Source organism: Triturus cristatus, chromosome 1_2 (assembly GCF_964204655.1).
Source record: "Triturus cristatus chromosome 1_2, aTriCri1.1, whole genome shotgun sequence".
Classification (NCBI taxonomy): Eukaryota; Metazoa; Chordata; class Amphibia; order Caudata; family Salamandridae; genus Triturus; species Triturus cristatus.
The window spans coordinates 478,413,608-478,430,853 of NC_140580.1; the positions used below are offsets into that span (position 1 = coordinate 478,413,608).

The 17,246-nt window shown below is 40.2% G+C and overlaps 1 protein-coding gene across 1 annotated transcript in view; it reads left to right on the top strand.

Moving 5' to 3' along the window:
- The window catches only part of BNIP3 (BCL2 interacting protein 3), a 92,511-nt gene that overhangs the window by 58,106 nt on the left and 17,159 nt on the right, over positions 1 to 17,246 (top strand). Inside the window, exons 2-3 of the mRNA XM_085606203.1 lie at positions 102 to 279; positions 4,591 to 4,675. Coding sequence (XP_085462329.1) covers positions 102 to 279; positions 4,591 to 4,675 — 263 coding nt within the window. The remainder of the gene's footprint in view (positions 1 to 101; positions 280 to 4,590; positions 4,676 to 17,246) is intronic.

Consider the following 17,246-nt stretch of genomic DNA (forward strand, 5'->3'; position numbering starts at 1 on the left):
TTAACACATTAGTGTGTTTTGTTTTCAGTAGTGTGCGAATTCATGTGGTATATCGCCCATATTTGACTGTGTACTTTTCTCCTTTTAATTGTACTCAACAGGTTCTTGGGTGGAGCTGCACTACAGCAGCAATGGCAGCAGCTTGAATGGTCAAACGCTCGGCCAAGAGCAAGTGCCAGCCTCCATTTCCCTTTATAATGGTGATATGGAAAAAATACTCTTAGATGCCCAGCATGAATCTGGCCGAAGTAGCTCGAGAGAGAGCTCCCACTCTGACAGGTAAGTGTGCCTTAAAGCTGCTTCATCATGTTTAGAGTTGAATATTCGCCTGAGAATAACCTTAATGTCCTATCCATGCCTCCTACCAAAATTGTCTTCTTAGAATGCCTACTACATTCAGCCTTATTTCACCATATTTCAGTGACTGAGTCGCTATCGAATATGTCTATTGCTTCGTTGCTAGCCAGACTTCTCCCATGGCTTCTTCCTTCTCATTCTCTAAAATGTCGTTTCAATCTTTAACATACCTGATTAATTTCCGGGGAGAAAAATATTTCTCCGTTAATTCGTTTAAAAAAAAAAAAAATCTTGTTTACCTCAAGATGTGCAGTCGGACCTTCTCATTCATCAATAAAGATACATCCCTTTGAATTTTTAATTAAGATGTTGATCAGATTATTCAATAGATTTATGATTTTATTTTCACTTTGAAGGTTTTCTAAAATTCTCTGTCAGAAAGTATGCTAACATGAAATGTTTGTAGTAAAAATGTCCTTCAAAAAAACATACATTTTAGAAAAGACAACTAGCAAAAAGGTGGAAAATAAAAAAGACCAACAGTAGAAAAGACCGCCCAAGGACCATTTCTGTGGTGCACACGTGCATTTTGTGAGCCGGGGAATAAAAACTCATAGTTTGTTTCCCAGTGGGTATGTGTCTTTGGAATGGATTGGTATGTGTAGGGGTTCCCCAAATCGGTATTAAAGATTAAGCTTTTTTAAAGCTTGTATGTCCCTAGAAATAGCAGTGTCATTCTGAATGGATCGAATGCGGTCTACTCCCCGATTTCTTTTTATGCAAGGTAACTAATTTAAATTCGAATAACACTTGTAATTAATTGATAACATTTGCAAGCATTTCAACTAAATGCATGGCATTGTACCAAAGGCAGAGGAACGGATAGTAGTGCAGTGTTTGCTGTTGTATTGCCGAAATGCTGCCATGTTTTATTGAAAATGAAAAATGTATTTGCTCTTTCACTTGTTATTCGGTTGCCTTTTCTACTGGCGTTTTGTAAGTATGTGCTCCAAAGTGCCATGTTTCCTGTAAAGGCAGTGCCGGGTACATTTGTTTCACTTTCAGAAACATGGTCACATGAAAGTGAGAATGGTCAAAAATGCCCTTTAGACAAAAAAAAAATATATATATATATATATATATGCGACTTTGTAGCTTATAGTATATTAATTAGACACCAGTATAATCAGGAGAATTTAATCAGCTACAATGTTAAGATGTTTGCACAGGTAAAGGCAAAATACTTTTAGTTAAAAAAGTTGTTGGGCAGGGCATAAGCCCGGTGGATTCATCTGAGAGTAAGGAGGACATGTTATGCTTCAGAGACCTGCACCTGCACGTAGGAGACCGGAGAGCAGTGTTGCTTACCCAGTGTCTCTGTGCCAGGTTGCATAGCTGTCTGTCCCTCAGTGGTTCTTCAGAAGTCTTATAGAGACAGCCCTTTTCCTGAACACCCTGATGCCAGGGGTAAGAGGTTATATTATGGATGTGGGTGCAGAGCATCTGTCAATAATAGCATTGTTTCCTACTTGGTATTGCAGATATATGTTATTCCATTATATGGTTTCTGAGCTGTTTCTCACTCCTCTGATCCCTGTAGCCCTAACCCTGGGTGCTTATTCCAAGCTTTGCTTCAGAAAGGAGCACATGGTAAATAGTTAAATCCTCCTAACTAGGTTTATTCTTTCTGGCCCCACATTTTACCTCTTACTTATTAGAGTCAAGTGTGAACTTCTAGGATGTGTGAAATATAGAAGAAGCCAGAAGTTGGGAGACTTCCTTTTCCATTTTTTTCACCTTTGCGAGTCCTTATTTCATGCGTTTAAAGCTGTAAGATATTATGAAAGGGGTAGTGGAAAACAATCAAGGGGAGAGATGGAAGACAAGAAGATATCTTTAATATAAAAAGACTTCAACAGCCACCTCAACCCTAGAAGGCTGTGAATGCGTGTGCAGAAGCACATTCTGGAAAGATTACAAATAAACTGAAGTTGCGGAGCGGTTCCGTCATGCGCATCGGTTGCGCTGTGCGTATGACGGAACCGCTCCGTCATGGCCCCACCCGCTCAATAGAACCATCAGCACAGCGCGGTAATCCGCGCCGCGCTGAAGGGGTTAATGAACATTAGTAGCTGTTCATTAAGTATTCATTGGTCTGCCATGCAGTGCATGTAATTGAAATCCTAGATTCCTAATGATATCAGAGGTCTGCACAACAGTATTTGATCCTGTGTGAGGAATTCTGTTCAACAAATTGGCGTCTTCTCTAGATCATCCTACCAATTTGCTTTTGATAGAGCGGAAAGAGTCCAAATTTACTCTCTGGTACAAGTTTATTCTTTTACTTACAAGAATGGACTCCTACTCCACAAAATATTTTCTTATTCAAGGTGACATATCTTTTCCACCATATATGAATGGAAGCTAAAACAAATCAATCATCAACATAATTTACAGTTTAAGTTCAGTCAATGATGAGAGCTTTAAGTAAGTTTCAAAAGTTTTATTCTCTTTAAGAGATTAGTAAGTTATTTTTATTTGCTTTTTTATTTAATTAGGAAATCAGAGAATCTGTTTACAGAAATCATCAAATAAGAAATATGTTATAATAATCTTCAGTAATGCAAAAATAAACCACATGTTCCATAAAGGAATTAGTCCCTATTCTATCTAAAAGGAACCTAGCCTAACAGAACCCATAAAGAGTTCCTGGAAAAAGAGCAAGACCAAAGGAGCATCAAAATCGAATTCGGAATATAGTAGGCGAACCCCCATAAAGAGTAGGTCTTGAAACTCAGCAGTGTCTCTTCTCTTCACAAGTCTTAATTGCACTCGCAGTATCAACTGTACAGAAAAAATCAGGTAATTGGAGAAACAAATACAGCAGTAGCTGCACCCATCAGGGTAAAAGGGATAAAGAAATTATCACCTACAAAGTTTTGGGCAAAAGCAATCACCGTCAGCAGTAGCGCACAGCAGATAGCTCTGGGTGCAGGAGAAAAAGTGGAAGAATGGCAAAAAGTTGCACTAACTAACTTGAAACACACTAATATAAAAGACATGAGAACATGCTAACAACAAAGTTGCTTATCTGGTCGCTCTCATCCATTGAGAAGACATCTTTCGACAGTAAGCAGCTTTGCTCTTCCTATCCCAAGGCAAACATATGGAGTTCAGGATCCATTATCAATTTGTATCCAACTGTTTTAAACATCTGTATAACTGAGACTATTCCATCATTTGTTTAATGTTTCACAGAGGAACAATAAACTACGCTAAAGACAGAAACATTTGCTTGTAAAGCTCCAGTTAGGTAATGGCATTCACATTCCTTACAAACGTATGTTTACTGTTACAAAGTGCACGTCCCTATTCAGTATTATATGAAATGTGATAAAAGAAGGAAGTTTAGCCTAGTTCATCGAGAATATGTAGCTTAAGAATGGAATACATTTTATGAACTCGGCACATTCTACATTTATGACAAATCAAAGCAAGTCATATTAAGGTCAATGTATTGAATACTTTTGTGCATGGTTCAGCATTTTTTTAAAAACATTTATTTGTTAAATGAAAAATCTACTTGCGGCCTACCAATAAAATTGAAGGCCTGGATCATTTTACGCAATTTGTCTACAATGCATCTCAAAAATCGTTTTTCGTGTTAATACCCAAGTCAAGTTAGTATTGTCTTTAATTAATTTCATATGCAAATATTCTACTTCAACACTTTTCTCCAGTACCTACTCATTACACATATCACTCTCCCCACTCATCCTTGACTTATCTTTCTCCAGGTCCTAGACATGAGAAGCTTTCTAATTATGAATTATCTTTTAACCCTTTGACCCGATATCAACATATGTCCACATAATTTTTTTAGGTTCGTTATTTTGACATAAGCTTGGATAGAGATTAATAGTACTGTTTTCCTAGTCAGAATTTTTTTTCTTCTTCCTAGATAGTGTTATTAACTGAAATTCTGTTACTGGAAACTATACATATCCTAATACGCTAGTGATTTATAATAGTACAGATCTGATGCTTTAATGTTTTATTCAATTGTAATTTTTTTAAATCAGGATCAAATCTCTGTGGTAGTATCTGCTAGCATTCGACTTACCCATAGGATTAACTTCTATTTCAGTGACTGTAATCACAATTTGATCATGTATTGAATTTCTATAGAATGTATACTACCAAATCTGCAGTTGGAGGCAAAGAGTTTCAGATAATTGTGCAAATAATTATGCTCAATTAAAACAAACTAATTTTTGTTTTGTCTTTGTTAAGCCCTACCCGTCCGCGGACACCACAGAGTCTCCAGAGATCTTCTGGAAGTGATGCACCTAGCAACAAAGAAAAGAATAGCTGTCAGGTGAGCAAACGGCCTACATACAGATGTTAATTGGTGAATCTTTGACTAACATGCTCTTATTGTATGTACTGTAATTATGTTTATACCCAAACCCTGCAACTTCCAGTGTGTTAGAGGAAACTATTTAAAACCAAAAGTTAATTGTAGGTGGGGACCAAAAACCTCTGGGTATTGTTCAACAGAAGCACAAGCTCGTCGGGGACTTACTGTGATAAGTATGTCTGAAGCAATCCAGATCTCAAAGAAGATGCTGAGCTTAAGCTTGCTTGTGCCAAAATGAAGTCAGGTGCCGGGTGTGCTCCAAAGAAGTCAAGCCACTGAACACTTCCCAAACCAGCTCTTGTACAAGAATCCCGAGATCACGGATGTCTTAAACTATACCCGGGAAACAAGACAGAAATCCTCTTAACATGTGGGGGGAAGGAGCCTACTGGGATGTGTCCTAAAAAAGTGGGACCAAAGCAGAACAGGAGAGATATTTTTTAGACTCCCTCAGGAATTGAACATTGATTGGAAGTTCCTGTAAATATCTGTTTTTATAATTGTGAGTTAGGTGGCTGGGAAATCACTGTAATGTCAACTATACATTTATGGATTCAAACAATATCATTGATCAATCTTTAAATCTTAGAAAAAACACAGAATGATAGCTGAAATCTGTGAAGGACAGTGCAAGTTTCATTGTATTTCACAGAGTAGAAAATCTATTTTTGCTGGAACCAGGAGACTTTGTATCCACATTGTTTGCTAACTACTTGCTACATGGTTGTTTGGTTTTACATTCAAGGTTTACCCAGCTATTATCACTAATCCTTCTATATAATAGCCATCTTAACAGTTGTTGAAGTCATAGAATAAAAGCTCCCTCATATACATGAGAAGCCTAAACAACTTCTGACTTTACTTATTTTGATTTTTGGTATCTGTGATGAAACCCTCTTAGTGCGCAGAGTTGGGTGAATTGGACCTTTGCCTTGGCAGTTCTCTGGAGACTGAATAATTGTTAATTTTCGAAGGCCCTTTGTAGCCGGTGCGATTCTGGCACTAGTCAGGGATGGTCATGTAAAACCAAGTTTGTTAAAGATTCTTCCGTTGGGAAATTTCTACAAACATTTGGAACATAATACCCTGTTGACCAATTGGAGTCAAGCCTCCCCCAACTTTCTTTTCTTTCGCAAGGTGTGTTGCAGCCCCTGAATGGGAACTGATTTATGGCACTTGCAGGAATGGAGAACAATGACTGACAGGGTGAAAGGAAGTGTCATTGTACAGTAGCTGATGCAGTCGGGGACTCCGCTTGCATGGATACACCCTCAAGCTACACAATCTCTCAAGCTACACAATCTCTCCCCCCCCGGGTCAAGTCAGGTACCCTAATCCAACGTGAAAGCCTTGTACCCCTATCCTACTGGTCTTCCCAAAGTCCCTGCTCTCAAGGTCCAGTATACATGGTTTCCCAAGCGCACCCAAAGCAATCTTGCTGACAACAAGCATGATTTGGCTCTTTTCCCTTCCTGTAATGATGACCATAATTTGCGTTTCTTAATCTGGAATATTGCAGGGTTGGCCGCCAAGCTACATGTCGAGGACTGGTGTGCCTTGGTTAACATATTTGACATTGTTATCCTACAGGAAATGTGGATACCTAATAATATGTTATGACGAATTTACTTGTTATAGCCTTGCTTCATCTCCTCTCCCTCTGGCCATGCCAAGGAGGGTTTGACCGCGTTGTTCAAAATAGATATTGGGTATAAAAGTATTCCACTCCCGATGGGGAAAGATACCAAGTAGGCCTTCAATTTAAGCTGGGGAACACATTTTGAGATTCCTATGATTAATTTGTATAATAATTATTTTTCTAACAGGGATAACCAAAATCTGTAAGAGTTGTTTACCTTTGGAAAGACTAACAGATAAGAAAGCATATTTAGGGGGTGGCATTAACTTAATCATGGCTGGCGACTTTAACGCCAAAGGGGGGACAATTCCCTCCCTCTCCACTGCTACCTTTGCAGCATCCCTAGATGAAGATATACAGAAAGGTGACACAGATCATAAAGGCTGTTTGTTGTACACCTTCATGGCAACTCACGATCTTTAAGTGCAGTCCCATCATTGATTACCTACCGTACTCTGACATATACAAGTTGGGGCTGTGGTTCGGTAATTGACTATGCATTTGTCTCCCGGTGTATGCTTCTCCTTATCCAGGGGGAACAGTCATGCCCATGATCTATAGTGACCACAACTCACCAGCCTTACTATTAAACCACCTGTTAAAGGCAGGGGTCTGTTAAGAGATGTCAGCAGGTTTTAACCCCTAAACCGGTCCCAGGATGCTGGTTTACCGTCCAGGGAAGACCTGGCTTGGCAGTCTGGGCTGGACTGTTTCCATGCGGCACAGGGTCAAGACTGATTTGCATATGGCTGGGTCTGAGCTGGAGTAGCGAAGTAAGCTAAAGAATGACCATGGATTAAACTCAGATCTGTGACGGGGTGAGTGTATGACAAGTTTCAGCGCTATGTCCATGTGTTTACTTAGCAGGCTTTAACCACCAAAGGTGCTGAGTGCAGGCTAGTTTGGCACTCTGAGGATATGAAGCTAGCAATGGGACAAGTTACCACTGGTTGCATGGCCTTGGTTGTTAGCTGTTCCGTAAAGACTTCTGACCCAACCGTTGTGGTAAGTAGTTTCCCTGAACTAACTTAATACATACAAGTTTATGATGACCAAGCCTATTAGGCGTAGTGTAACTAAGAAATTAATGGTTTGACAGAGCGTGTACAGTTGCCAGTTGCCAATGATAATTTACGCAATGCATTGAAAAGAAGCCCTAGGGACCAGGCTCTAATTAGTACACATATGAAAAAAACGTATTCCCAAACTTTAAAGAAAAGAAAGAAGGAGCTCAAGGATGAGAAGTGGGAAGCCCTTGTAACTGCCTGTCAGACTAAAACCCCATTACCTTCTGGAAGGCCATACTGCTGGCCTTGCCACTTTGGCGTTCTATGACCAAGTAAGCACTCATATCAGCACTGATAGCTGGGCAGATCACTGTTTTGAACTATATCGGTCTAGTACCGCTACTCAAGAAGGAACATTGCGCCCGTCTCCCCCCCCCCCTATTCCTGTGGATCGGTGGGGTCCTCCCGAGGGGAGCACATAATGCTGCTTAGACTTCTGCTGCCTTGTGGGTTTGTTTGTAGTTTTTCATTAAAAAATGGAACCGCCATTTGGGGGGTCTGGACGGTGTGGCCGCGAACGCTTCCTTCGACTTCTGGGACCTTTACCACTTGCCGCTTGTGTTTTATAACTGTGTTTTATGGTCCCATTGCTTGCTAGCGGCCGGCCTGAAGGTTGTAGACCCATACTTGTATATCTATTGCATTCTGTAATAAAGGTTTCAAAAAAAAAAAAAAAGAAGGAACATTGTAAGGTTACCATCTCCCTTTGAATTTGGGCTTCTCCGTTGAGTAGGTCTCTGAAACCATCCAGAACAGCCCCTCAAAGAAAGCCCCTGGGCCGGATGGGATCTCTATGGACCTTTCCTAGGAAAACCCAGGTTTTTGGTAGCCCAGGATTATTAATGTTGTTAATTCTGCATGAAAGCCAGTGGTCCCGCTAATCTGGTGTAAGCCCATAGTTGTGCCAGTATTCACAAAGGGGAATCCCCACGTGAGGGTTACCGGCCAATTTCACTCCTTGACTCAGTTACCATAATAGTGGGGAGATGGTTATTGGACCGACTATTAGAGTGGATAATTTAAAGAAACATCCTCTCTCCAGCTCAGTATGGCTTCAGGAAAGGCCTGGTCACTACTGTACAGTGCATAAACTTGCATCTCCTTGTGTCCAGGTATACATTTGCAAAAGGGGCCCCCTACAGTTGGCATTTATGAACCTTACAAGAGCCTTTGACAAGTGCCTTTGACTGCGTAAATAGGTTTAAACTTTGGGACAAGTTTATCTCCCTAGGTCTCGATGCTGACCTGGTTGCCTTTTGAGGCACCTTCATTGGAATTTAATACCATCTGTCAGGTTTGGGGCTCACGGGGAGTGGAGATCACTATTTTCAGATAAATGGTGAGTGTAACAAAGTACTGTCAAGCCCCAATGTTATTTTTATTATATATAAATGACCTGGAAGTTAATTTGGTGAATGCCGGGGCTGATGTGCCACAGTTTAAAAAAACAAACCTGCCTGTGCTCCTCTATGCGGATGATGCCATATTGCTTTCCAGAACAGCCAATGGCCTCAAGAAGTTAATCTCCAGGTTTGTGATATGTATGAAAGAGCTTGATCTCAAGACTAACTTTACTAAAACCTATACCATAGTCTGCGGCCCACACAAAACAAAACCCAAAGCCTACACATTGAATTAAGGGCAATAGAAAAAGTAAGTCAGTTCCCATACCTTGGGCTGATATTTGACAATGTGTACAACTGGGCCCCGAGCATTAGGCACAAGACAGACCTTTTTATGCGGGCTGTGGGCACTATCTTTACATTAGCTGACTTTATAGGGAAAAAACACAATCGCACCCCTTGTGGAATTAATGAGGATGTGTCCCCCTACATTGACTTATGGCTCTGGGGCTATAGAGAATCCATAGTATGCAAAAAGAGGACAATAGTGTCTGTAGGCGTCTGCTTGGGGTTCCTCCTTCAACTTCACATTTAGTTTCTCATCAAGAGCTAGGTCTAGAATATGTGATTTTGTAAAACTCGCCCTGCTCCTAGTGTGGTGCTCAGTGTACATGAACGAAGAAGCTGACCTAAACCAAGCAATTTTTTTGGACTGTTTCTCCTTCACAAATAGGTCACAAATCTCCTGGTTAAAATCTATCAGAGAGACTTCCTTTGCCTTAGGTTGTCCCTATATTTATGAATTCCCGTAGTGCATCACGTAAGAGGGTAAAGGTTGGGTTAGGGACTGTTTCTTGTCCTCCAGAAAGGCACAGAGGGAGGACTTTGAGGTCATGAAACCAGCTGTAAAAGATTATTGCCTTGTGCAAACGACTATGGAGGTGGCACCTTTCACAAACCTGGTGCAAGGCACGTGGAAAGAATGCTGCTAACCCTCCTGCGGAAATACAAATTTAGCAAATGCAGAGTGGCCAGGATTACCTTGCAATGGTATGATATTTGTAAAAATGTGAGAAGTTTCCTGAAAAGCACACTTTATTTGCGTGAATCTCTGCTGTTTTAAATCTTGTCCTCCGCAAATTCTATAACATATTGTGAGCCTTTCTCAACATACATACATAGGAATGCTGCCCTTTCCTTTACAAGATTGTATTCTGTGTATTTGGCACAGCAAGATGGCTCTTTTTGCCTGTCTAGTTTTTTATTTGCTTGCTAGGTTTTAGTGGCTCTCTTTTCGTTTTCAATAGCAGTATTCATAACGTCTGTGTACCTTAATCCCCGTGGTTTTAAAAAATGTTTTATTGAATTTTAACAACGTATTTCTTGGATTTATTTAAATAAGAGTATTTATGACATCTTTGTACCTTAACTGTGATGTTTTTTAACTTTTATGATTTTTTTTTATCTGCAATTCATGTTTTTATTGTCATCATGTATTGTGCTTATACAATGTAAACCTTTATGATCTTCTATTGTAAGATCGAAAAAAATATTTTTTCATGTTGGTTTTGCCTTCTCTTTAAGCCCAATGACAATTCACCTAGAAGATGGGGTTTTGAATATGGAACTCTTTTAGAGAAAATATGTTATAGAGCTGATCTGGCATTAAAATCTAGACAGGATATTCATTTTCATAATTTGTTTTTGTTGTGTGAATTTTGCCCTTTTAAGTGCAGTTCAACAAATGGCACAGGTACAGTCTTCCCCTGCTTGCTTCTGTGATTATCTAGGGGTATGTATGTAATCATGAGTAAAATCTAATAAAAAATAAATGTATTCCCAAGTTATCTCTTGTATTGACAATTTAATACCAGAATTATTGAGATGGCCCTTTTGATATATCTTGTCAGCTTTCATTTTGAAAAGGTTTTATTTGTAGATCAATATTCTCTCTACCTCAGCTGTATAAAGTATGCGTACTTCAGTTAATTATATTTCTTATTTGAGCAACTACGCTAATATGCGATCTGTATATTCAAGAGCTCATTTATTAAACTCATTAGTAAAGACTATTACTGACTGGATAAAAACAAAATGAGGAACCTTTCAGAAACCTAGATACCGTACCCTTCACTTGGGAAATGTGTTAGGGTCTTAACCATTAGTCCTCATCATTGCCTTTGCACTAGGGTATCCGGAATATATTAGCTTTAAATTTGGGAACTGCAGTGTTTTTAAATGCTCTGAGGGAAACCAACAACCTAAATGGCCAAACACACTTTCTTCAGGGCTGACTGCTACCATGTGTCCTAGATTCTGTGCAAATTGACTGAATGAAGCAATATTGTTTCCCCAAAATATTTGAACTCTTCTTCTTCAGTAAGGTGTCTCTGCAAGTGTGTTTATCTTAGGTGTAGCAAAATTAACTGATTTCATTTTCAAATAAGCTTTAAATGCTTGTCTAATTATCTATACACCTATTAATATGAGAACCAGACCATGGTGATTTCTTCTCTCAAATATTCTACCAAATATGCTCGGTCTACTATGGATGTGTATGTTACAATTCCTGAAAGCTGCAAGGTTCATAGCTGCATGTTATTTAAAAACAAAAAACACAGACAAATGATCTGAAATAGCAATCCATATAATCTCTGTTTTATGGGTTATATTTTTAGGAAGGATTTTTTAGTTAGAAACTAAGTAAGGTTTGGTGTAGCTGGATCAATCTGCCATATGTCTTGAAGAGCAAAAGAATCATAGTTTTCAAATTCTTATCCACCTAGTATCTTTACAATTGTTATTTTTTATTTATCACTAATGAGTTCAAGAAACATTAAAATCCCATGGAAAGTGCTGTAATATTTTGTGGCTCCTCAAAATAAGTCTTAGGTGATCTTTCTTGGGAGGAATACATACTTTCTTGTTAATATTGTTGTGTCTTCTATGATGAATTTAGCTTTTAAAAGAGAACCTCATCATAGCTGATCACATCAAAGGTATTCCTGTAAAACGTTTGTGAAAAAGAATAGCTCTTGGGCATTGAGCCACAAAAGCTTAATGTTTCAACATCAAATTAAGCAATGAGGCCATCATTTCCAATCATATGTGTCTCTTAATAAAGTGAATTTGTTGCATGTGTGTTGTAGATACAGCCCTCTTCTTTGTTACAAGAGGAATAAGAGGAAAGGTATAGAAGCATTTTGTGCTTTGTGGAAGTAGTCATACTAATGATTTTTCAGGAAACAATTTCAATAACTTTTTAATATGTTTTATCAAGATTTAGCGCACATTGCTTAACACTGTGATTAAAGTGACTAATATCAGGTAATTATAACAGTGCAGAACCATTTTGTAACACTGCCTCCAGCCCAACTATAAAGCCATTTGATAAGTTTTCTGTTATGGGACACATGATGAAAACTACATGGGATAGAATATTTGGGAAAGAGCATCATAATTATATCATGGGTCATCTTTCCGTGTCCAGGCACCATCATGCTTCCACGTCACCATCATGGTTCCTAGTCACCTTTCCTAAATTCATTGTACTTGTGTTGTGCTATTGCACTGCACAAACCTCCAAAGTGGATTCAGAATAAAATATTGTACGCTTTATGTGGAAAGTAGGAGACCGGCTGAAAGCGTGCTGTCAGTATTACTTTAGCGTGTGCTCCCATTCACATTTGGGGCATGCACTTGATCTGGACCAGGTCATTATTTAAAGCCACTCTTGAGAGGTTAAACGTTTCCTTTGTCCTCTGTAGTTTTATAGGGCATTCCTTAGATCATCTATACGTTTATATGCCCGTCACTCAGTTTATAGCAACAGAGCTCCTAATGATCCTGAAGTTCCTATGAACAATACACAGACTGTTCATCACATCAGCCACAGCAAAGTACTATACTAATGAATGAATGAATGAATGAAATAAAATGTATATTGCGCAACTAAAATCCGAAGGCATCAAGGCGCCTACAAAACAGATCAAAAACAGAAGGCAGAACACAACTACAGGTATGACCTCGCAAAAAGACATATCAGTGAGGCCACCAACAGAAGCAGAATGATTTTCAAGAAACCTCAGGCGCTGTATCAACCCCTATCTACTCCACAGACAGGTACAGGGACATCAAATTCATATTCACTGCAAAAATATAGAAGATTCAACAGCACATCGAGCCTGCTTCATCTCATATGCCAACCCCTTCCTGAGTATCCTGCAATGGTCATCCTTCATAGCCCCATCTCTTGCAGATCTCTCCAACATACTCATCTTGCCTCAAAACCACCTCTTATGAAGATGTCTGTGGGGATGCTCTCTACCTGTTCTCACCATTGTCAGTGCCTCCCTCACTCAAGGCATTTTCCCAGGTGCCCCCAAGTCAGGCCAGATCCTCCCCACTCCTAGATAAATTTACATTTTACCCTGATGAGCATACCAACTACCATCCCATCACTCACCTACCATTCATCGGCAGGGTCATTTAAAAAGCAGTCTATGGTCAACTCCGAGATCACATTAATGCTAACCATCTCCTGCACGGCTACCAAACTAGCTTCACATTCTCCTGCAGCACAGAGGCTGCTACCTTCCACATCCTAGATGATGCCTTCCCGAGCACGAATGAAGATTACCCCAGCCTCCTGATATTACTGACACTCTCAGATGACATTTGACCCAGTCGACCATCCTACACTTCTAATCACCCAGGAGTCTTGAATAGTATTCACCAGAAATGCCCATGATTGGTTTGCCCCATACCTTTCAAACCAACACCAGTTTGTTCCCAAAAGATCCCATCGCCTGCCTGGTCCCCCAGGGTTCCATACTTTCCCCTGTCATCTTCAGCCTTGATGTAGAGTCTTTTGGTGCTCTTCTCAAATATAGCCACATCAAGATTCACAAATATGCCAGTGACGCACAACTCCACTTATACATCTCCTCTTCTTCAGACATCAAACACCTCAAACCCTGCCTGCACATCATCCAGACCTGGATGTCCAGCTCCTCCTACCTGAAGCTCAACCCAACCAAGGCAGAATTCCTACTATTTGCCAAGTTACAAACTAGAAACTGTGCAAGACCTATCCAGGGTCTGAAGAAATCTGATCACACCACCCCACCCTGATGGAACTTTATGTTCTCCCATAGCTGGCCCACACCAGCTTCAAATCCAGCTGCATCATTTACAAAGCCATCACAATTAGCACCCTTGCTTATTTTTCAGACAAGTTTACCATCTCAAGTGGTTCTCTGCAAACCTGCAGCCAGGATACTATCAGATTGTAAAAACGAAACTTCCAGGCAGCAGGCCTTTTCCATCTATGCACTAAGGATCTGGAACAGCAACCCCGTATTCATCAGGACTGCTCAAATTTAGGAAAGAGTAGAAGATGCAGCAATTTAAAGAAGACAATACATTAATAGTCGATAAACCAGCGACCTCTTCTGTCACTTGTTGACTTTATGCTTATTTTGGCCTTTTGGCTGGGTTTGTGCTATAGAAATACCACATGCAAACACAAAATGCAAATCTTTTTAGTTTCGATTTATTTTCTTCCCTTTTTTTGTGCCCATGGCACCTAGATTTCCCTGAGGTTGTAACCGTTTTCTGATGACTGACTTTTGGTCTTCTAGGAGATGGCCAGTTGATGCAGACTTATTGGTTGACAGTAAGGCTCGGAATCTGTGGTGGCAGCTGAAGTTACAAAATAAACAGTAATGAAAAGATACATTTCTATTTTTGGGAAAGCGTACAAGAATGTAGTATGCACAATTTTCAGAAGGAAATTTTGGGACCTCATAGAGAGATGTATTGTGCTGTATAATGTGATAAAAGTAAATAACCATCATCAGATTTAGCTCGGATCAGGGCATTGGAGTATATTGGCAGTGCATGAAGTACAGGGGGTTCTGCCAGCAGAGAAGATAGAAATTGATTTTGTAACTGGTTGCATGTCTTCCGAAGCAATGTCCTGCAGGCAGAGAGGATTGTGATCTATTGCTAGTGAGGTTTTTAGCCCATGTAGCACCTCATAATCAATACAAAATTCATACTTAAGTGAACGCAGCTGAAACCTACCAGTTAGGTGGGACCAGGAATGCCATGGGATTGGTAATATTGGTAATGGTACAGGAAGGACCAGGAGTGGTTATGGTGGTCAAAGATATGGTGCATCTAGTAGTGTATTCAAGGGTTCTCGCATTGTGTGACAGGCCGTAGGAAAATGCACCTTTCCTAACAAGTTAAACTCTGCAAAAAATGGGTCTGGACAGGGCTTTAGACCCGACATTGTTTCAATAACTCCATCAGCATTGTGGCAAATTTGAAAGTGTGGCCTGTGAGAAGAATATGCAAAAATGTCCTATGGAAATACACTGAAAAAACGTTCTACATAGTTCCGAAGGTTCATGTCTGAATGTCAGAGTGGCATTGGTATACTGATGCCGAGGCAAATCTGCACCCAGAGCCCAAAGATCGAGGTAATCCCCAGTACATTTGAGGATGCCGGCTAAAGAAGACTTAGGTGCAGTGTCTTCAGCACTGGAAGATGGCTGGTTAGGATATCGAGTCTTGGGTCAGAAGAGACATCAACAGGGTGGAAGCATCTTCAACATAAGAGGCAGCAGAAGGCAAGGTAGGAAACACCTGGAAAGGAATTCTAATCTTCATCTGCCTCCTCACCAAACACTTTTAGCATGGGGATGTGAAACTCAGTGGAGCAAGCTGTTTCAGGCAACTCATTTGAAGGATGTTCCACTGACACAAAATGCTAGCTTGTTCCATAGTCCTTTAATACCTGGACTTTCACATTCCTAATCTGCAGAACAGGGGCAGTTTACTGCACTGTTGGAATAATACCAACTCCAGATTCTCTGGCGAATCTATGCATGCACAAAGATGCAGTAGACATGGGTGAGAAACACCATCTTAATAGAACACCTTAGATTGCAAAAACCTGAATCACTATACTTGACATGATAGCAGGCCATTTCTTGATGGGTGGCTCTTAAAGTGACGGACACAATTCCCAAGAATAAAACGCCTGTACTCTGTCAGCGCACCACCAGTCATAGAGGGAGTTTGGGCACTGTGTGAGGTAAGAATTGATGGACACTTTGATATTCCAAGAGGGCTGGGAATCAATGCTTTGGTTACAGACCGAACATCTCTATGATATGTTTTTCTGTGTACAGGGAGTATGGACATTGAAGTACTCACTGGAGATGTCTGCGCATAGTGTCTTGAAATGGATATTACACAGAGTCCTCAAGCAGCCATCTGCGAGACAGTTGTACATGGTTAGATAGTATGTGAACCATTGGCTGCTCCTAATTTTGCAGTCTTGAAGCACTGATCGTTTAGGCTAAACTGCAAGTAATAGTCACATATCTTGTTATGCATGATGGCAAATGTACACCCAGCTGTTGAGCCCTAGCCAGTGGCAGAGATCTTGGTGCAATTGCAGAGTAATATTGTATGCATAGCCCCTTGCCCCATATGTGTTAGTACTTGATCTTGTATTGGGGAGGCAATAGCACACCACTGTCTGGCTCCAGTCATATCCGCTTGCACATGTAAAGGGTTTCTGGTCATCTCTGCACTCACTCATAATATTTATGTTCAGAATAGGTTTTGTAGCCACGTCGTACGCATTCTGCTTGCTAACATTGTGTTAGAAGAAATTGGACGTGCTGGAGTAGATGTGCCTTTGACCGAATGGTATCAGTCTGTGGTTTGCATCTCCTTGATGATGAAGCACAGACTCATCGAAGCAGTGCACCATTTGTCCATTTCGCAACTGTTATTCACCAAGAGGAATTCCTAAGACCTATGAGCTACGCACACCCCTCCAATAACAAAACCTGAATGGCATTTGGTTCCATTCAATTATATAAGCAGTCATGTGTCTAGAATGTCATCTGCTATATTTCAGTTGACAAATGCTGCCCAAAAATAGTGACTGTCCTTTGTCCTAGGGTGCCCAAATGTGCCATGCTTTTAAGCAACAGAGACCTCGAGAGACCCCCCTACAGCTTAGGAGTAAATCAGAAACGTGGAAGGAAAACAAAGTTGATGAATATCCTTGGTTGGGTTACATTTCCAACCTTCTGGAATGCCATTACCAGCACGGGAATGGTCAATGCCACATTTAAGTGATGCAAACCTTGTCAAGTGAACCCTTGGCCCATACCTGATGGAGCTCATTTCGAGATGGAAATAAACAGAAGTTTATTTCTCGAATAATAAATAATAAAGTCTTGAATAATATAAATGTCTGTTTCTGAATTATGCTTAGCTTGTCAAGAAAGCTGTGCATTTCAAACTTTTTGGCTTGTAGTGGTTTAATTCACAATGTCTTACCCAAAAAGTCAGAAATCTAATCCAATGGGTTTTCGTTTGAGGTACATTTCAACATTTTTAGGGATTCACAATGAATTCCTGGAGTACTCTCATAAATGCATCCATCAGAA